Here is a 21898-nt window from a genome sequence, read left to right on the forward strand (position 1 = left end):
AGGGAACAGTAGCTTTTATAAAACCTAAATAAATAAAATCTAAATGAGTTCTTTGCATCGGTCTTCACAGCTGAGGATGTGAGGGAGATTCCCAAACCCAAGCCATTCTTTTTAGGTAACAGATCTGAGGAACTGTCCCAGATTGAGGAATCATTAGAGGAGGTTTCAGAACAAATTGATAAATTAAACAGTAATAAGTCACCAGGACCAGATGATATTCACCCAAGAGTTCTGAAGGAACTGAAATGTGAAACTGCAGAACTAACAACTGTAGTCTGTAACCTATCATTTAAATCAGCTTCTGTACCAGATGACTGGAGGATACCTAATGTAATGCCAATGTTTTAAAAGGGCTCTAGAGGTGATCCCGGCAACGACAGACCAGTAAGTCTAATGTCAGTACCAGGCAAATTAGTTGAAACGATAGTAAAGAATAAAATGGTCAGACACAGAGAAGAACATAAATTGTTGGGCAAAAGTCAACATGGTTTCTGTAAAGGGAAATCATGTCTTACTAGTCTATTACAGTTCTTTGAAGGGGTCAAACAAACATGGACAAGGGGGATCCAGTGGACATACAGTATTTAGATTTCCAGAAAGCCTTTGACAAGGTCCCTCACCAAAGGCTCTTATACAAAGTAAGCTGCCATGGGATAAGAGGGAAGGTGCTCTCATGGATGAGTAACTGGCTAAAAGATAGGAAACAAAGGGTAGGTATAAATGGTCAGTTTTCAGAGTGGAGAGAGGTAAATAGTGGGGTCCCCCAAGGGTCTGTTCTGGGACCAGTCCTATTCAACATATTCATAAATGATCTGGAAAAAGGGGTAAACAGTGAGGTGGCAAAATTTGCAGATGATGCAAAACTACTCAAGATAATTAAGTTCACCCTAGCAAAGAAACCTGGTTCTGTAGTGAATTGTAATCAGTTGCTTACTGACTACAGCACATCTTGCAGAATACCTTTCTGTAAGCATAGTGAATTAGTTTTGTTATACAAATACTTTTCCCCCAAGAAACTTTCTTTTTCATCTTGTGTAAATCAGACATTTTCAGTCACCATGGCCATGTGTTTTGATTTGTGCATGCACTGTTTTGGGCTGATAAGTAACAAGCTTGCTGACCTCAAACGTGTCTATTTCTCCCACAGTGATAAATCCTACAGTTATACATTTACAATCAGTTTTAAAAGGTAATTGTGTGGGTACTGTTAAGAACTAAGGACATTCTAAACTAGCTTAGAATAGCAATTTTAGAGTTCCTAGTTTATTCATGGTAGCCTCATTAGTTTGCATACTGTAAAGCTCCAGAGGTTACTTCTCTCTCATAAGCTTTTAAAAATCTATTATATTACTAAGTTTTCACAGTATAGTACTGTTATGTAAAATGCCACAGGGTATTTGGACTTTAGAGATTTTAGAAAAAATAGTGGTCAATGTTTCATTTACAAAAGCACACATTCTTATTTGACAACATAAAGTCAATCTTCTCTCTCTGGCACTTCCAAAAAAGCCTGTCTTGAAAGGAAAGAGTTCTGATTCATAGCTATTTGCTTAAGAACATATATTTCTAGTTTGACATGCAAGTGCAAAGTTTCAGTAATGTGCACAGAAGAGTTAACTACTATACCTATATAGCAGCTAAATTATGAAATTGACGGACTTGATCATACTTTCCATTGCCAAACCATCTAGGATTTGCAACAAGACTTTCTGCAATCTCCCTCTACATTTCTAAGAAGAAAATAAGTTTTTACTTGGAGGTTCATGGTACTGCATGAGAAACCAAATTATATTCTTTTTAGCCAAACTCCAAATATAAATATTGCATCTGGACCATCTGTCCCAAGTTTCTGCCCAATAAGCTATTGCAGATGCCAATACTCGAAGGGTGTTATTTTCAAAAGTGCTTATTGTTGACTTAATTCTCCTTCCATTCAAGTTAACAGCAAAACGTCCACTGGTTTCAGTGGAAGCGTTAGACCAATGCTGAGCATTTGAAAATCCCAACCTAAATTCTTAAGAATGAGTATTAAAATGGAAATATTGGTAGTTCCACATGTACTAGATTCATCCTTTATTAATAACCTTTCTTTTTGCAAAATAAGACAACCCAAGAGAAATGGCGCATTATTAAAATTACTTGATGAAGGCTACTCAATGTAAAAAAAGGTGCTATCAGACTGTTGAGCCATCTGGCATCCTCAGAACGGTTTTCCTTTAGTTAAAATGAACTGATGTAGTACATTAATCAGGGTGTTACAAACAGGGCAGGTGGGAGGGGAGAGAGAATAACCAATGCAAACTGCTATACTCTTATCCTCTCCGGGTGGAAAAAAAATAAAAATATATAAAACCCACCAATAAAATCTGTGTTAAACCCTTGAAAACATGTTCCATAGAATCTCTATGGATAGTAATTCCATGTTCTAATAAGAATAGAACAGTAGGGATCTATTATCGACCACCTGATCAGGACAGTGATAGTGACGATGAAATGCTAAGGGAGATTAGAGAGGCTATCAAAATAGAGAACTCAATAATAGTGGGGGATTTCAATTATCCTCATATTGACTGGGTACATGTCACCTCAGGATGAAATGCAGAGACAAAATTTCGATACTTTAAATGACTGCCTCTTGGAGCTGCTGGTACAGGAACCCACAAGGAGAGAGGCAACTCTTGATCTAGTCCTGATCAGAGCGCAGGATCTGATCCAAGAGGTAACTAACACGGCTGCTTGGAAATGGTGACCATAATATAACAATATTTAACATTCCTGTGATGAGAACACCTCAACAGCCCAACACTGTGGCATTTAATTTCAGAAAGGGGAACTATGCAAAAATGAGGAGGTTAGTTAAACAGAAATTAAAAGGTACAGTGACTAGAGTGAAATCCCTGCACGCTGCATGGACAATTTTCAAAGACACCATAATAGGAGGCTCAACTTAAATGTATACCCCAAATTAAAAAAACACAGTAGAAGAACTAAAAAAAAAGAGACATCATGGCTTAATCAACATGTAAAAGCAGTGAGAGATAAAAAGGCATCTTTTAAAAAGTGGATGTCAAATCTTAGTGAGGTAAATAGAAAGGAGCATAAACACTGCCAAATTAAATGTAAAAAATGTCAGAAGAAAAGCCAAAAAGGAGTTTGAACAGCTAGTCAAAAACTCAAAAAGGTAACAACAAAATGTTTTTTAAGTACATCAGAAGCAGGAAGCCTGCTAAACAACCAGTGGGGCCCCTGGATGATCGAGATACAAAAGGCGCACTTAAAGACGATAAAGTAATCGCAGAGAAACTAAATTAATTATTTGCTTCAGTCTTTATGGCTGAAGATGTTAGGGAGATTCCCAAACCTGAGCAGTCTTTTGTAGGTGACAAATCTTGAGGAATTGTCACAGATTGAAGTGTTGCTAGAGGAGGTTTTGGAATTAATTGAGAAACTTAACAGTAACAAGTCACTCGGACCAAATGGCATTCACCCAAGAGTTCTGAAAGAACTCAAATGTGAAATTGCGGAACTATTAACCCTGGTTTGTAATCTGTCCTTTAAATCAGCTACTGTACCCAATAACTGGAAGACAGCTAATGTAATGCCAATATTTAAGAAGGGCTCTAGAGGTGATCCTGGCAATTACAGACCGGTAAGTCTATCGTCGGTACTGGGCAAATTAGTTGAAACAATAGTAAAGAATAAAATTGTCAGACACATAGAACAAATTATTGTGCAAAAGTCAACATGGTTTCTGTAAAGGGAGAACTAGAGTTCTTTGAGGGGTCAAACATGTGGACAAGGGGGATCCAGTGGCTATTTTGTAGCATATTTCTGCTGATCGTGAAAAATATGGAGCAACATGGGCATCCAATTATTACTTAAATATGCAAGTACTTGTTGCAGGCAGATTTCAAGTTACTGAATGGTGCCCTCTTCCTTGTTACCAAATCACTTATGCAGTTCACACTAAATCCTCCTGGGAATAAAAAGGACTGCTGGATTAGGATTACTCCCGTTTTCCCATTTGTGCCTTTATACTTTTATATTAGATTAAGGCTTTCATTTAGAATATTATAACAGATAAACTTAAGTTGTGTGCACTTGAAGGTGAATATTTAGAGTGCTGTAAACTCTGTTCTAAGAAAAATTAATACTTTTCCCGAAGAGAAACAAAAACGTAAACACTGAATCCTATAAATGGAGATATAAGCACTACAGTTCACATAAGCCTAGTTGAGTGAAGTGATCTAGGGACACATGCACCTGAAAGAAGAGAAGTAGCTTCTCTTATATGCTTCTAAATACAATATAAATTTAAATTCTTAATTTCTTTAGGCTAAAATTCTAAGCTTTTTGCTATGGAGAGCAGGCTTCTATTATGCAATGAAAAAAATGTCTCCATTTGTGAAAATTGGTGTTTGCTAACATGCACCAAGAAAGTATGTTTATGGAACAGAGACATCATTTGAAGGAATTTGATCATGACTGAAAATTAAATATAAATTCCAGTTCTGTATGAGATTAACAATAGACTCTGAATACCTTAATCCATCTATGACTGACAAGCAGTTTAAGAAATTTCCTTAGAAAGACAAAACCAGCTACCTCACACAAAGTACAATGAAAACAGGCTATATTCTTGCTTCTTATTCTACATTTAATTTAGAATTATGTAATTTACAAAGTGATAAACAACTAGCATACAGAAATCATAGCAAGAATAAGGCAAAGGTACATCTACTATGGTGATGGCACCATATACATATCCTATATACACACAGACCCTATTCATGTAAGGGTATGTCTACTTTGCTAAGAAAGTGTGTTAATTCAGGTTAAAATAGCAGTGAAGACAAGGAAACTGAACATTTAACTCTGGTTGAACTGGAGCTGCTAACCCCAGGATCCCCTATAGGCTCTGTCTCAACCTGCTAACTTGAGTTAAAAGCTAAGTTGCCTTATCTTCACTGCTATTTTAACCTGAGTTAGCTAATGCAAGCTAAGAACGCACTTTTTTGGGGCAATGTAGACATACCCCAAGAGAGAACTGGGCCTTATGCAGTTCCTTCACCTGAAGGATGGAAGCATCCTGGATTCAAAGAATGACTCTGCTGCTAAATAGGGATGTCCTGATGTCAAGAACTGTCTTTCACAGACACACTAATAAATTAGGGCACCACTGTAACACTCCAGTACATTAAAGACAAAAACAGGACTAGATAAGTTTCAGAGTAGCAGCCGTGTTAGTCTGCATTCGCAAAAAGAAAAAAAGGAGTACTTGTGGCACCTTAGAGACTAAAATTTATTTGAGCATAACCTTTCGTGAGCCACAGCTCACTTCATCGGAGGCACTGTAGTGGAAAATACATCCATCCAATGAAGTGACCTGTAGCTCACGAAAACTTATGCTCAAATAAATTTGTCAGGACTATATAAGCCAACCATGCATGGGATTTTTTTAGTAGTTTTCTTCATGCTAATAATTCAGATTTGTGAGTTGAAAGCAAGTTACACAGGACAGATAGATCATGAAATGAGAAAGTGTTTATCCTATTAGCATGGTGTCCAAAGCAATTTACCAAGGAATGCCACTCTGCAAAGCCAAATGACTATCGACAACTTGTATGTCTCCAAAGAGAGTTCCCTAAATATAGAGATGCAACTCCTATTACTTCCCTTTACTCTTTTACAGTCCAGACCACACTGCCATGCCCATTCCACCACACCCTGCAACTTGACTAGTCTCTTGCTCATAAAATTCCACTTACTGTCAGCATTGGCTGATACCAGCTCCCAAATTATAAAGCACGTTTAAGCAAGATTACTTCAAACTCCCGTTAGCAGTGTTAGTATTTAAAGAAGTTCCCTGAATAAAAAGTACGCAGTACATCCACCTCCAGAAACATCTTACTTAAGAATGCAAACAAAAACAAAAGGAAAAAGAGTACTTGTGGCACCTTGGAGACTTAAATTTATTTGAGCATAAGCTTTCGTGAGGTACAGCTCACTTCATCACATATAGGCAAAAAAAATGCTTAGACATGTTAAATTAAAGACTACCAGGCACACAACAGTGTCCGTGGATGATTAACTACTAAGCTTACATATAAGCGCAGTAGCATATTTTGCTAGAAGTGGGGATGGGAGCACTGTATATTTAATGGCAGATTCAAAGCCTAGAGAACCAAAAGCACAGGAATTTACATATATAAAGTCTCTGATATGGAGAATGCACACTGTAGGGAAGGTTTTACAATTAAGAGCCCTTACAGGACAGGCAAAAGACCTTAAAACTCTGGAGTTTACACAGCACAGGTATCATAGTAACATCTGAGAAAATTTGGAATTGTTTGTTTTTTTGGATAACTACTGACAGAAGCACCACTAATTTAAGTAGCAGTATTAACTTATTTACTGCTATTAAAGCCATCACAACAGTGGCACATAAGCCTCTGTGAGCAGCATAAATGATTCATCTTTGCATAGTCCAGAACATAACAGATGCAGAAGAAAAAATTAAGGAACTTCCTTTCCTGTTGAGTCTGGTTTAATCCTAAAAGGGACCATCTTTTTCTGCCTCTGTACAGAGCATAACATAATGGGTCTCTGGTCCATAAATGATACAATATAATTTAGGTGTAATGCTTTGCATCTAGGAAGCTCAGGTATTCTTTTTGATTAAATACACTCATTGCATAAAAATATTTTCCTTTGCTCTGCATCCTTCTTGACACACTTTCAAAACAATTATAAAAATAACACACTTTCTACAATAATAAGCCTACATAACCTAGTATCAGAAAACATTTAAAATCTTAATCTCCCAAAGTATTCCAAAACCTCCATACCTAGGGAAAACATATCGAACTTTGCAACATTCCCTTAAAGTTGATATCTAGGGTTATTTCAGACCAGGGACAAGGCAGCAAGTTCAAAAGCTGAGGTGGCTCTCACAGGGTGCCTTGCCACTCTTATGAGTGGCATGCCAGCTGTGGTGGTTGTGTTGATCTCATTTGTGGCAGCATTAGTTTATTGGTTTGGGGCTTCAGACTGTGCCATCATTTTGTTGTGGGAAGCATCTGATGAGCCCTCCCCTTCTCCAATCCATGGAGCCACTGCTACCTCCACCCCCCTTCTGCCACCTCAAGAAACTACTAGGCACTAACTGAGAAGACAAGTTCTCACTCTTATACAGTATACATACTACATTTTTATGACTTAGCTTTTAGCATCTGAGTTCATGGTGGCAGTCTACAATAACAGCTCTACTAGAGCACACGATGACTAAGAGCAACCACTGTCACAGGCAAACTCTTTGCTTTATACTACTGGCTGGAAACCACCGCCTCTTTGTTCTGAGAAGTCCTCTTGACAACACTCATTGACAAAGATGGGGACTCAGCAGTTGAGTAATATTGGCAGAGCACTTGAATCACAGAGGTGCAGCTGCTGGATCACAGCAGATATTATCCTTCAGTACTTACTATGCTTGAAGTTTTATGTTACTTATGAAACAGTATCAATAACAGAAGCCTTGAGCTACACTTATGTGATGCTTCTGGAGAAGATCAATATTGCTGATTTAACTAGCACAGTTTTCATCAAGCTCTTCACTACTTCTTGTGAACCTGGCATGCTATGACCACCACTATCTGACACACGCAAGTAGGCAAATTGCAGCTTGTGTGGAAAACTTCCCTTTATTAGAAGTTTAGCAAAGAAATATTGCTCTGCGGTTCAGTCAGCTGTGTAAAGGAGAACAAGGATAGTTTATCGAGACCTTCTAGACCAGTGTAGGAGTCGCTGAACTACATTTGTACTTGTCGGTTGTAATATTTCCTCCATTTTGAGGAGCTTTTTTAATTGGAAAAAAGAGTGCCCATGTTATGCATGTAGTTTTTATGTTTAAGATGCAATTTAGTATTTGTACAATTCTCCAACTTCATCCTCTTGCTATCCCAGTCAGTGTTTTTGTGTCAAAGGCCATAAGCTTATTTTTCCCTCCACTGGCCTGCACCTTGTACAATCATTTACACCTGCCAGAAGTGGATGTAAAATGCTACCAGTCAGAATGGTAGCAATTTATACCCATTTCACACTAACTTTAAACAGGTGTAAATGACTGTACACTGTGCAGGGCAGCGGAAAAAAAACAGGCCTCATGTAATAGTGGAATTGAGATCATCTGAACCAATATGGGTTATTTGTCTTGCCAGCAAAAGGAAGTAGAATCTTAGTTGAAAGATTCATTTTAAAAATAGATCTTATCTATTTTCCTTGTGATCACACTTAAAGGTCACACTGTTTATAATACTGGAACCTGTTGCTGTGGAATTACAGGATGATATAAACAAGTAATTTTCATTGAAATGTGTACAAGAAAAAGAAAGGGCTATGAGAACATTACTCTGTGTCGACCACTTGCTCCTGTTCCACAAAGAATCTGACAAACAGAACAGCTTTTTAGTTAATGCTGTGAGACATTCTATATTTGGTAAACTAAGCACCTCAGTGGAAATGTGGAGTTCTGAGCTGGAAAGGCAAGAAAAAGCATCTGAAAGATCAAGACCAGAAGAGCATTCATTTTTAACCTAATCAACCCAACCATCAACAACTGTGCTTTAAAAATAAGTGAATCCAATGAGGTAGTAGAAAATGTACCATTTTTTGTTTACCAGTTTTCTTTCTGCCCTTAACTGTACCTGTGCAGCTCCACTAACATTATTGGGGCTATGTTGTGAAACCAATGGCATAATCTGCCTCCAACTTATTTTTAAAAAATGGTGAGATTCAAATTTCTTACACAACAGGGGAAAAACATTGAGCTACACACTCAACCCTGATTAAAGCCCTGATGCCTAGGACCAATATCCTCTGGAGGTGGGACCTTAACCCTCACTGAACATTTTATCCTCCTGTAGCAAAGGTGCCTTTCTTCTTTTGTCTCTTGGTTTGTGTTTGCAGTGCATTCACCAGAACCAACAGCTGAGTCAGCTATAGCTTCAGATGGTGGGAGTAGCAGTTGTATGCACAGAAGGAACACAAAGATACTGCTATGGAAGGGAGGAGACAATGCTATGGGAAACAGTAAGCCGCATGCTCTGCGCAGCAACTATCTCTTGAAGGAGAAATGGGAAAAAAAAGAAAATAAAGAGCTACCTTACTGCCTGGCTCTCCTATCAAAGCAGGAAGCAACTGTAAAGAGACAAGATAATGCCCAAATGTTCCAGAGAGGAGGAATACAGCCTTAGTCTGCAAGCATGACAGTGTCTGAAATAGGCTTCCATAATGTAAATACTGACATATTATTAACACTTACATCTAAACCAGGTTATCTGGGTATCTATTGTGGCTGTAAGTTTTCATTAAATCCAGCTCTTAACCCATTTCTCCTCTCCATCCCCAAAATAAGTCTGTCCAGCTAAATAGAAGAACATTTGTCTCACAGTTTTTCCATTCAAAGGATTAACTCTTTGGAAACTGCATAGATATATGCCTTAAGCCAGTAATTTAAAAAGACTATTCTTAAAAGGTTAAGACAACATTTGGTTTACCATAATGGAGTGGATAGGAACAGATAATAGGTAGTTGGTGAAGAGGCCATGAACCTCCACATGAGACACAGAACAGTCAGGAGCAATGACAATTTGTCATGGCACTCTTTTTTAGAGCTAAAATCTATTCATTTTTTCAGATATTAAAAAAAAGTGATCAGTCATAGACAGCTCATCAGAGGTTCTGTTAACATTTCCACAAACTCTGATGCCCTTTACCACCTCACTACTCATGAGTGGAAGGGCAACAACAACTCATGGAAATAATTTGGTCAACATTTGATATTTTAGCACTTCAGCTTGTTTGAGGTGGAAAATGGAACTAACTTCCCCAAAGTTTTCGTCGTTGGGGGTGAGAGAGAGAGAGAGAGAAGGGAAAATTAAAATACTTTAAGATTACACAAGTAAGCATGGTAATGTCACTGATTTAAAATTAAGCATGGTATAGAAGTCTAAAATTATGTTTTATCAAAGTCAGAGATACTTCATCTCATGCTCTGCCGACAAAACTATACCTCAAAGTAGCACGTCAAGCAGAATTTTAGGTGTTTCACATTTACTAATTAAAAACGTAGATGAACATAACTATTTTGCTGCCGTTCTCTGCCACAGCCCGTGTGCAGCAACACAGCACATTTGGCAGTATTCAAATTTAAGTTAACCCTTTCTGGTGCACAGAAGCTAGTCACTTAAAACTAACAACCATACCCATATAAAAGGAACAAATGTTCATTTGGTTGCAACCCCAGATAATACAAAGCAACTGCTAAAATCTGAAATCCAAGTATGTCTCTCTTCATATTGCTTGTTCCTCCAATGTGAAATTGTTACTCAATTGCTGTAGAAATATAAAATGTGGTAGAGTAGAAAGGAGGGGAGAGAGCACTAAAAAAGTGATACTGGGCAAATTTTGAACCTATTAACCTTACTATCTTTCACTTAAATGCACTCAAACTCACTCCTTCAAAGCTTTGAATCATCAACTGCTGGTGAAGCATCTCTCCAATTCAAACCAGCACTTCATGGGGTTTGTCTTTGAATTAGACAGCAAGATCCTGTTGGATAGGAAGAAAAAAGAAAAGGAGTACTTGTGGCACCTTAGAGACTAACCAGTTTATTTGAGCATGAGCTTTCGTGAGCTACAGCTCACTTCATCGGATGCATAGGATCATGCTAGGCATCCGATGAAGTGAGCTGTAGCTCACGAAAGCTCATGCTCAAATAAACTGGTTAGTCTCTAAGGTGCCACAAGTACTCCTTTTCTTTTTTCTTTTTACAAATACAGACTAACACGGCTGTTACTCTGAAACCTGTTGGATAGGAACTATTTCTTACTATCTGGAAAGCATAAGGAAAGCCATTTAAAGCATGTACAGAATTTTCCTGGAGCATCCACTACATAAGTTCAGATGAATGCTGCTGGTATACAATTTACTCATAAGTTACATAATATATTAACATGGAAAATTCTCACCTCTTTTGCCAGTTACTTCTTATACTCCAGCTTAATAATGCTGTGATTTCTGAAACTATAGCCTTCCTAAACAGAATAGCAAAGAGCCTTGTTGGTTAGTATACTGATCTATTTCCAGATGGGTGGTATACATTTTCTATTACCACTGACAGAATCACATAGATTTCTGAGCTGCTTTTATCTTATACTACAAAAAGAGGTTTGAGAGAAGCTGTTGAATCTTCACTTGTGTGTATGGAGAATATATCTAAGTTTCATTATTGATAAAAAAATGAAATTTGTGCATTCTGCCTGCCAAAACACCACACGCAGGCACTCTGATTCTGTATCATACTGCCTCTCGCAGTAAGCTAGCGAGGGCGTGTCTACTGGCTCTGGAAAGAAACAATGTTTCACAATGATTGGTCAACTTGTTTCCAATGCAAGACACTAAATCCCAATTTTAAATGGTTGTAAACAGTCAATTAAAAAAAATTTTAACACCAAAACCTACAGATTAGATTTTTAATGCATTAGATTGCTCTGAATATTTCTTTACTCATTATGTAATTTCTAAATTTTTATAATGCACTCATACCACAGCATCTTACAAATCAATATTTACACAGAATAATGCAATTCCTATGTTTTAGATTCCTCTCTCTCTACTTGATACATCTGGTTCATTGTCTTGTGTGCAGCTGACTCCTCCTTTCCTTGTTGAGAACGTTATGGAAAACTAGGCTAAAGAGAAAAGTAGGGCTGTCAAGTGATTAAAAAAATTTTATCACGATTAATCACACTGTTAAACAATAACAGAATACCATTTAAATATTTTTGGAAGTTTTCTACATTTTCAAATAAACGGATTTCAGTTACAACAGAACAAAATACAGTGCTCTATAGTTTTTATTACAAATATTTGTGCTGTAATAAACCAAAATAAATAGTATTTTTCAATTCACTTCATACAAGTACTATAATACAATCTCTTTATCATGAAAGCTGAACTTACAAATGTAGAATTATGTACAAGGAAAAAACCTGCATTCAGAAATAAAACAAAATGTAAAACTTCAGAGCTTACAAGTCCACTCAGTCCTACTTCTTGTTCAGCCACTCAGACAAACAAGCTTGTTTACATTTGTAGGAGATAATGCTGCCTGCTTCTTGTTTACATCACCTGAAAGTGAGATTTGCATGGCAGTGTTGTAGCTGGAGTCACAAGATATTTACGTGTGGTAAAGATTCGTATGTCCCTTCACGCACCAGTCCAGAGGACATGCATCCATGCTGATGATGGGTTCTGCTCAATAACGATCCAAAGCAGTGCAGACTGACCGACGCATGTTCACTTTCATCCTCCGAGTCAGATAACACCAACAAAAGGTTGATTTTCTTTTATTGGTGCCTCAGGTTCTGTAATTTCCGCATCGGAGTTTTGCTCTTTTAAGAATTCTGAAAAAATGCTCCACGCCTCGTACTCCTCAGATTTTGGAAGGCAATTCAGATTCTTAAATCTTGGGTCAAGTGCTATAGCTATCTTTAGAAATCTCACACTGGTACCTTCTCTGAGTTTTGTCAAATCTGCTGTGAAAGTGTTCTTAAAACGAACATGTGCTGGGTCATCATCCGAGACTGCTATCACATGAAATATATGGCAGAATGTAGGTAAAACAGAGCAGGAGACATACTATTCTCCCCTAAGGAGTTCAATCAAAATTTAATTAATGCCCCCCCCTTTTTTTTTATGAGCATCATCAGCATGAAAGCATGTCCTATGGAATGGTGGCTGAAGCACAAGGGGGCATATGAATGTTTAGCATACCAGGCCCGTAAATACCTTGCAATGCCGGCTACAAAAGTGCCAGGCCAACGCCTGTTCTCACTTTCAGATGACATTGCAAGTAAGAAGCCGGCAGCATTATCTCCCGTGAACGTAAACGAACTTGCTTGTCTGAGTGACTGGCTGAACAAGAAGTAGGACTGAGTGGAATTGTGGGCTCTCAAGTTTTACATTGTTTTGTTTTTGAATGCAGTTATGTAACAAACAAAATCTACATTTTTAAGTTGCACTTTCACAATAAAGAAATTGCATTAGGGTATTTGTACGAGGTGAATAATATTATTTCTTTTGTTTATCATTTTTACAGTGCAAATATTTGTAATAAAATTATAAAGTGAGCACTGTACACTTTTATTCTGTGTTGTAATTGAAATCAATATATTTTAAAATGTAGAAAAAATCCAAAAATATTTATAATTTCTACTGGTCTTCTATTGTTTAACAGTGCAATTAATCGTGACTAATTTTTTTTTTAAACCATGATTAATTTTGAGTTAATCGCATGAGTTAACTGCGATTTATCAACAGCCCTAGAGAAAAGTGAAATTTACAGTGGCAAGATCTCTGATCACACTCCAGAAGGGAGATCCACAGTGTTGGGCCAGCCACCATGGAAGGTCTGTTCCTCGTCACAAATTTAACCCTTGCAGTTTAAGATTTCATAGTTCATGTAGAATGCTGTTGTTGAGAGAGAATGTGTTCTTAGCTGTCTAAGACTAACGTAATGGAATGTGTAAATACTGTTACACCTGCCAATGACAAAAGTACATTAAACCACTTGAAAAGTGGTCATCTAGTTCCACTGAACCCAATATTTTCAGAGCTTGCCTTGTACAAGGACAGTTTAAGACTTCTTGCAGAAAGGCTTTTCAATAATCATGTGCATCCTCTACACCTACAGAAGAAAGCAGAAAGGATATTATTTTTCATCTTCCCCAGCTGTCGAAGAGCTGGGTACTTTTTCCTTACTAAACCACAATCATACAAACAGTACTTGAACTTGAAGTGAAGCACAGAACAGACACTTGTGTACACATGACAAACTATTCAAGGGGGACAGTGGTCAAGTTGAACTTCAGCAGGTTGTTTTGTTTTTTTAATTAAAGAGGGATTTTTTTTCTAAATTTCTTCTTAATCTTCACTTATAGATGAGAGAACTGGTTTTATCTTCCAGTATTGGTGATTTTTTTCTTAACAGCAAACATTTAGGGTAGGATGACCAGATAAGAGGTTTGAAAAATCGGGACAGGGATAGAGGGTAATAGGCACCTGTATAAGACAAAGCCCCAAATATTGGGACTGTCCCTATAAAATCAGGACATCTGGTCACCATAATTTAAGGTAATTGCTAGCATCTGCTTTCCCATAAGTGACAGGAATAGTACACTGCAATTCTCAACAACTATTACATGAACATGTGCTAACAGTTTTATTTTGAAAATAATGAAGTTTTACATTTATAGTTATATATATGTGCACATTTAAAGTGTTTAGAGATGCCAAAAGCCCTTGGACAATCCCCATACATGTTTGCTTTTTTTTTTTTTTTTTAAATCAGTGTCAGTTTATGGTAACCCCTTTCCTGTGAATGAATGTGTGTATATGTATATATATATATATATATATTCACACACATACACACACACCCCCCCAAGAAATAGTCCTTTTAAAATTAGCAGCATAAAGTAAAAAGTTGGTATTAAAACAAACCCAGGGACATTTTAACTAGCCATTCAAATTATTTTTAAAAAATGCTTTTAAAAATAACACTTGTGTGCCAATGTTTATCAGTCTCAATTCTAATGAGATGTAGCCTCCTACACTCTCAAACACTTTCACTCAGTACAGAAAGGCTATTCCTCTAACAGAGACAAAAAGGCCTCTGTTCTGAGAGAAGAAAACTCAGTTGTAAAGCAAGAGACAATGGTCAAAGGAGAAAATCCCTGTATGATGTATAACTCCCACTATTATAGCAGCTCAGCATTACAACAGACTGATGTTAGGGCTCATGATTACTATTTATAAGTACCTGATACGCCACTCACTTGCAGATTATGCCTACTGCATTATTATGGTCTTGCTTGTATTTTTCCTGGCATGAGTAGTAAATGTTCGTGTTTTCTTGGCAAACGTATGGTACAATTCTGTTCCCATTGAAATCCGTGACCAAAGTCCCATTGACTTCAACGGGAGCAGGATCAAAATCTTACTGAAGAGTTGTTTCTTTCTTTCCCACACTACAGTAATTAGGTCTCAAATCACAGGTGCTTTATAAATCAGTTTCACCATGGATATCTAGTTACTGAGTATAATTTCATTTTACAAGTGGAAAAAACAGGAGGTACGGCTGTTAATTTGCTTGCCAAAGGACACGAATTTAGCAGCAAAACTGGTGACAGAACTCAGGTCTCCCAACTTTCAACCTTGTGCCGCCTATCCTCTGGGCCATGCTCTTATCCCACTGTGAAAATGACATTTTACATGTACATAAGAACGGCCATACTAGGTCAGACCAACAGTCCACCTAGCCTAGTATCCCATCTTTTGACAGCAGCCAGTGCTACATGCTTCAGAAAGAATTAACAGAACAGGACAATTATCGAGTGATCATCCCTGGTCGTCCAGTCTGTTACAAATACCCAAGCCTGGTTTGATTCATACGGAGTCCAACATATCAAAGCATTTTGCAACACTTGGACAGTAACCACTCGTAAATTCAGATACTGGATTGCAACTACTATTCCAAATCATATCCAGTATTATACACCAAATCAACATTCATACTAAAGTCAGAATTGACACTCCCAGTTGATAGCCACCTAGAAAGCAGCAACAGTTTCCCAACTTAAGTGCCAAGGACTAGAAGCCCCAAGTTGCACCCAACCTCTGGGATAAGACAACTTTGATTTATAATTCATGTTAGTTTCATATGCAAGCTGGGTCTTAAGATAAAATAAAAGGTTTCATTTTCCAAGTCAAACTTCAGTTTAGTTGCCTATGGGTCTTAAAACTAGGTAGGTTAAAGGTATTAAAGCCTAAGCAGCATATTTTAAAAGGTACACTGTCAATTAAAGTAATCTGTCCAAAAACCTTTTGATCTACCATTCCTATTATTGAAGGATTAACGAAAATATTTCTTTCTGCATTTGAGAACAGGTTGTGTGTAGTCAATTTCACTGTCTCCCCTTTACAACCAGTCTCTTACAGCAAAGGGAGAAAGAAAAGAATGTAAATAAGAAATCATGGATGTGTGACTGTAAACCCACAAAGAGTAGCATAGGGATTCAGGGGGCAGATATAGTACCTGAAACTAATTTTAACTTTTTTTCTGTTAGATTTTAAGCAGATGGTTCCCTTTTTAAAAGTGAATTGCAATGGAAAGACATCAGGCTTTTTGCCTTTTTTGCTTCTTTATTATATGTTTATTTTAGTGGGAACAACATTTATCTTGTAGTGGGCAAATCTGCCAATATTTGAGCATTTCCTTAGACATACCTGATAGAGTTATATATTGGGGCCTACATAAAATCACCCTGCATTTTGAAGGACTACTCCTTGCAGCAATCTCACTAAAATCTTATCTTGCCTATTTTCTTGGAGAACTGTGATGTTTCACTGTCCATTTACTGTTACGGCTGAGTGTCCCCTTTACAGACCATCTTCCCGCCCTCAACAGCAAACCTAAACTTTGCTTAGCTTCAGGCTTTTGTCCTTGTTGGAATATCTGCAGAGGGTGAATTCTCTTCATTCCTATTGACCCTTTGCAGATATTTATGTACTGAACATGTCATTCACCCACCCATACACCACTTATTCTCTAGATTGCATCTCTTTGCCACAGTCTCACATTGCAAAGCTCATATTTAAATGCACTGTCTACCCTTGTCCCTAGCTCTTTCTTGAACTTGCTGTTTTTCATGTAGAGGACCCTAATTTGTCTGCGCCCTGAAAGGAATACTTACATCATTGTAACTGGTCTAGAACGCCTCCTCACTTTATTCAAGTATTTTCTAAGCAAGAGGTTTTTTTATGACACTGGCATAGGCTAGAAAGCGATTGGGCCCTTTTCCTTGGAAGGATGCCCAAGACAAAATGTCTCATGCTCTACAGTTTTTGTGGCAAACAGAGCTGGTTAAAGTGTTGAGAGGATTTTTTGGTCAAGAAAAATTGAGTGTTTTACAAATGTTTTCCCATTTTTGAGCAACCATTTATGGTGAACCAAAGTATCTCCACTAAGTACTCAACGCTGGGCCGATTATCTCATCATGTTTTGTAACGTACACAAAATATCGAAGTACTTCATTTCAGAAAGACTGTTTCCTTTTGTGGTTTTTTCTTTATACTTTTCCTTGCAAGACTTATTTTTGTTCCTTCACAATGGTTATATTCTCTCAGCTGAGCTTAGCTCTCTCCTATCCCACTAAAAAGGTACCTGAGTTTTAGTAGTCACATGGCACCAATGACCAAAGATCTCCTGATCCTGCAGAAGATAGATTCCCACTTAGCTACATCAGCACATATGCTTAGACAGGGGTCATATGGCTATTCCCACCACCTACGAGAGTGATCCAAGCTAGCCACGTCTGCTACTGCTTTGAGCTCCTTGTAGCATTCATTATCCTCACCCCATACTAAATGCAACCTGGTCAGGCACCTATGTCCAGGAATATGAGCCGATGAGTCTCTTTGTTAATTGCTGTTAAGCTTCATTCAGGGCAACATGAAGTGACATGGTATACATCCTCCTCCTGGACATTTAGGAGTAAGCTTGATACCACCTAGACACTGGAAACTTCTGATAAGGCTAAAGACTTGTTAAACAGGCGGAAGAATATCAGGAAAAAAATATAACCGTATCCCTCCAAACTGGCAAAGCTACATACATATGTCTCACTGTAATGCATTAATCTTTGCATGAAGGATGCTATACACAGGAAAGTTGCATTGACAACCCAATAGAGTAATCCATTCTCATGACAGTCAAAGAAAGTATGGACTGTAGCAAAGTCCACATGTGAAAGAAAGATGTGCATACTCCCATCCAAATTAGGTTAGAGAAACATGGCTACTGTTGATATTTGGACACCCAGAAGCAACTTGGGCCCCCAAAAAGAAACTTAGGTTACAAAGAAAACTGTATTAAATTGACCTGAAATGTCCTAGTTTTCTTCCTGTTACATCGCTGAGCCTCCAAGCATCATCTCAATGTTACAAGGGTGAATTGAACCTCGCTAGACTATGTTAGAGCAAGTTACTGAACCACACTGGCCAGGTGAGATGGAATCTAAATTTAAAGCTGACTGTTATGGCATACTGAAACGTTTTTTTACTTATCCCTCTAACTCCCCCTTAGCGACATTAAAACAGGAGAGGATGACAAGTTGCAACTGATGAAACCCCACGAGACTGCTGTCTCAGCAGAAGAGCCACTGCTCATGACTACACTCCAGGATATTTCAGTAAGAAAGGAGGAGAGCTACTAAAGAATCACTTTCTGCTCCTACTGGGGTCTGCAGTCATATCCCCGCTAACTCATGGCCAATGGTACCAAAGGCAGACGGTAGAGCCAAAAGAATCAGCACAGACATCCAGCCTTCATCCACAGCAGAGTAGAGAACACAAACAAAACCTGCTTCTTGAGCTACCCCGTGAGGACCCCTGCCTAGCTTGGTTTTGTGGTCCCTCCATCACAAACACACACAGCTACTCTTCCACCATGTGTACCTTTAATTGACTGTTTGCAAAATGGGGCAGGAACAGCACAGGTGTACAACAGGAGGAGTCTTTCACACCACTTGTCTCTTCCACCTAGCTCACCATCTGAGCTTCCTCTTTACTTCCTGTTCCCACCAATTAATTATATGAGAATGATTCCTATTACTAAAGTAATTACCTCATTAGCCCATTATCATCCAGTGTCAGTAATTCCCATGGAAACAGGTTAAGGTTGCTACAGCATACAGAAGGCTGCAGATGCAACTGGAGACAGTGACCAGAGTGCTACAGCTAGCACTCTGTCACACATACCTAAGCCCCAAATGGCTGAGGTCAGTGGACCACACACACTGTTGGAGTGTTGCTGAGGGGTGACAGCCTTACAGTTGTCAATTCTCTATTTACCCTTGACAACAAATACAACTGACATTTGTTGTACAAGCATCCCCATGCTGCCCAGCCAACATGCCCCTACTCTGACTTGATACTTAAATTCCATGGCCCTGTGGAGACTGCCAGCAAAACGTGCCAGTTAGTGTTCTTCAGCGACACATGCACGGGAACTAGAACATGATCCACCACTCACTCATTTCACAAAAGCCAAATGGCAAATCAGATTTTCTCTTCTGATCACTGCCAATTCAAATTCAGCACAAGCTGGTAACTAAAAGAGCTCAAGTTAAAAAAAGCTATGAACATCCAAAGCAGCCTTTTTGAGGCTGCTTCTACGGCCCAAATCAAGTAACTGCTTGCACATACTGTGGCTGTTACCCAATAGGGAGCATAGGATTATGCTGTAAGAACTTCAGTTTGATGACGCAAGTTAAAAGTGGTGTAGCAGCCACAACTGAATTTCTTTATTTCTGCTGTCATAATTCACAACCTTAACATTAGACCAACTTTGTAATACATTAGTCAAAGTTATTTCCTGAGCACTGAGTCTGTGACATCAAATGTTTCAAAAACAGATTAGAAAAAAACCTAATGTCACAGATTCACGACTTTCAACGGACATCAAGTTTGGAATGCCACAGGAAGCAAAATACTCAGACTAGTAGTAGATCTTCCTGGAAGTGAACCCAGGACTAAATATTCTTTCACTCTTCATCTCTAATTTTGTGAAGCAAACATCTTCCCCATAGCAGCTCAAAATGTTCCATTAAAGATTTTCTACACTCTGCATACTGAGGATATGAAACAAACTCGATTACGCCACTTTTGTAAAACTCTATGGGGAGAAGTTCAGAGCGAACGGGCAGAGGAGCCCAATTTCACATATTGATCCATTCTGTAGATCATAGCAACCTGGCAGCATATGAACTAAAACACTGTCAAACACCCATTAAAAGATCTTATAAAACATCAGCTTAAAAAAAGAAAAAAAAAGGAGAAAAAATAATTTAGAGGTTTGGGAAGAGATAACAACCCAGTCACACACAACATTACCTTTGTAGAGAAACTAGACAGCAAGATAAATTAACAGCAAAAAACTTTGTTACTTTATAATAATGCCACCTGATCTCAACATATTAGGAACTTGAGTTTATCAACCTAGCTATAAGTGTTCCTTATCCTCTCCTGCATCTTGTTTATTTTGGGGATATATTGTCCAGGGAACTTGTTAAAAATACAAGCAATATAAATTAGGACTGCATACTCAAAACCCACCACACTGCCAGTGAAATAACAAATGTATCTTTTTCTAAAGTCTGCTACTATGAAATTGAAATATTTCTGGGTAAATATAATAGCAAAACAATGCAAAGATATATTTTATATAATACCATTATTGACAAATAACCTCTACTCTGGGGACACCACACAGTTATACACAAATCTATACCTAACCAATTTTACAGTCTTTGTATTATTAAAGTGATTCAAAAGCCACATACATGCAACAGCCACCCCATCATCACTCCACTGGGAAAGTGGGCTGGTGTGTGAGTATATGCCTTCATACCCCCTCAGGGCTTAAGAAGAGGTTAAAAGGCAGAGAAGGGACTTTATTGCCTCTCCTTAGATTTGGAGTGTGTGTGTGTGATGGTACAAGGATGGTTGAGAAAACATATACCACAAACTCCTTCCCCCTGAGATTGGAGGGGGAGGGAGAGGGGGAGGGTATCAGTTCTCAATTCTGTGCATTGTGTGGGAAAATATATGCATCACTAAGTTCCCCCTCCAGGGAGCTATATTGTAGAGATATATCAATGAAAGAGGACAGAAAAACTCACCTCAGGGCTTTGTACAAGAGAACTTGTTTGGGGGGGGGCACACTATTCCCCAAGAACCTTGCAATGCAATGTGGGGTTTTTGTTTTTTTGGGGTAGGGGGAGCAAGTCTCCTTCCAGCCCGGTGCAGAAGGCTGTGCAAGGGGCAGAACTAGGGCCCCAGGAATCATATATGGAGGTTGGTTTTGGGAAGAACCTGGAAGAAAAGGGACGGACCGCCCTCCCACAGGGCCCTCTACAACGGGCTGGCTACTTGCGGGGGAAGAAGATTGCAGCGCTCCCCCTAGAGACCCATGACACGGGAAGGAAACTTCCGAAGAGGACGGGGATGGGAGAGCAGAGCTCATTCCCCAGAGCCCTACACAGGGCGCAGAGCTCCCCCTCTACAGGGCCCTGAGAAAGGAGCTACCGGGGGCGGGGGGGGGGGGGGCGGACGTGCACGGGGGGAGAAGGGAGCGAAGGTCCCCACAGAGCCCTGAGCTGGACTGTAGTGGGGGGAAATAAATGACGGAGCCTGAGGGCAGAGTCCCCCCAGCCGGGGCCCCGGGCCGGAGGGGCGCTCAGGGGGCCACAGCTCACCCCAGCCGGGGCCCCGGGCCAGTCAGGGAAGGGATGGGGGCAGAGCTCCCCGCCGGCGCTGAGGGGAAGCCGGCCTGGCCCGGCCCCTCACCTGGTAGATGAGGGCCCAGCTGGCGGCCTGGTCGAGCCGGTGGAACTCCTTCTCGATCTCCATGGTGGGGGCCCCCCGCGCCTGGCCCGCCTCCGCTCCCTGCTCCTGCTCCTGCTCCTCCGGCTCCAGCTGCTCGCGGGGCCGCCGCTGCCTGCTCTGCATGTCACCCCCTCCCCGGCCACAGGAACTACGCCGCCAGGCCGGCCACGCCGCTTCCGGGCCCGCCCCCGCTGGGGGAGGGGCGGCCCGGGAGAGACAGACCGGGGAGCCGTCCCCCCCGGCCTGAGGACTGACAGACAGGGGACCTGACCCCCCCCGCCCGGGACAGTCAGACACGGGATTTGTGCCTCCCCTCCCGAGGACGGACAGACAGAGGACCTGACCCTCCCCCCCCGCCCGGGACAGTCAGACACGGGATTTGTGCCTCCC

The 21898-nt window shown here is 39.6% G+C and overlaps 1 protein-coding gene across 1 annotated transcript in view; it reads right to left on the reverse strand.

Annotated features, from left to right (window-relative positions):
- PTPN1 (protein tyrosine phosphatase non-receptor type 1) overlaps nucleotides 1–21654 on the reverse strand; it is a 59010-nt gene extending 37356 nt beyond the window's left edge. Inside the window, exon 1 of the mRNA XM_074970004.1 lies at nucleotides 21470–21654. Coding sequence (XP_074826105.1) covers nucleotides 21470–21631 — 162 coding nt within the window. The 5' untranslated portion in view covers nucleotides 21632–21654. The remainder of the gene's footprint in view (nucleotides 1–21469) is intronic.
- Between the last annotated feature and the right edge of the window lie 244 nt (nucleotides 21655–21898).

Source organism: Natator depressus, chromosome 13 (assembly GCF_965152275.1).
Source record: "Natator depressus isolate rNatDep1 chromosome 13, rNatDep2.hap1, whole genome shotgun sequence".
In the NCBI taxonomy this organism is placed as follows: domain Eukaryota; kingdom Metazoa; phylum Chordata; order Testudines; family Cheloniidae; genus Natator; species Natator depressus.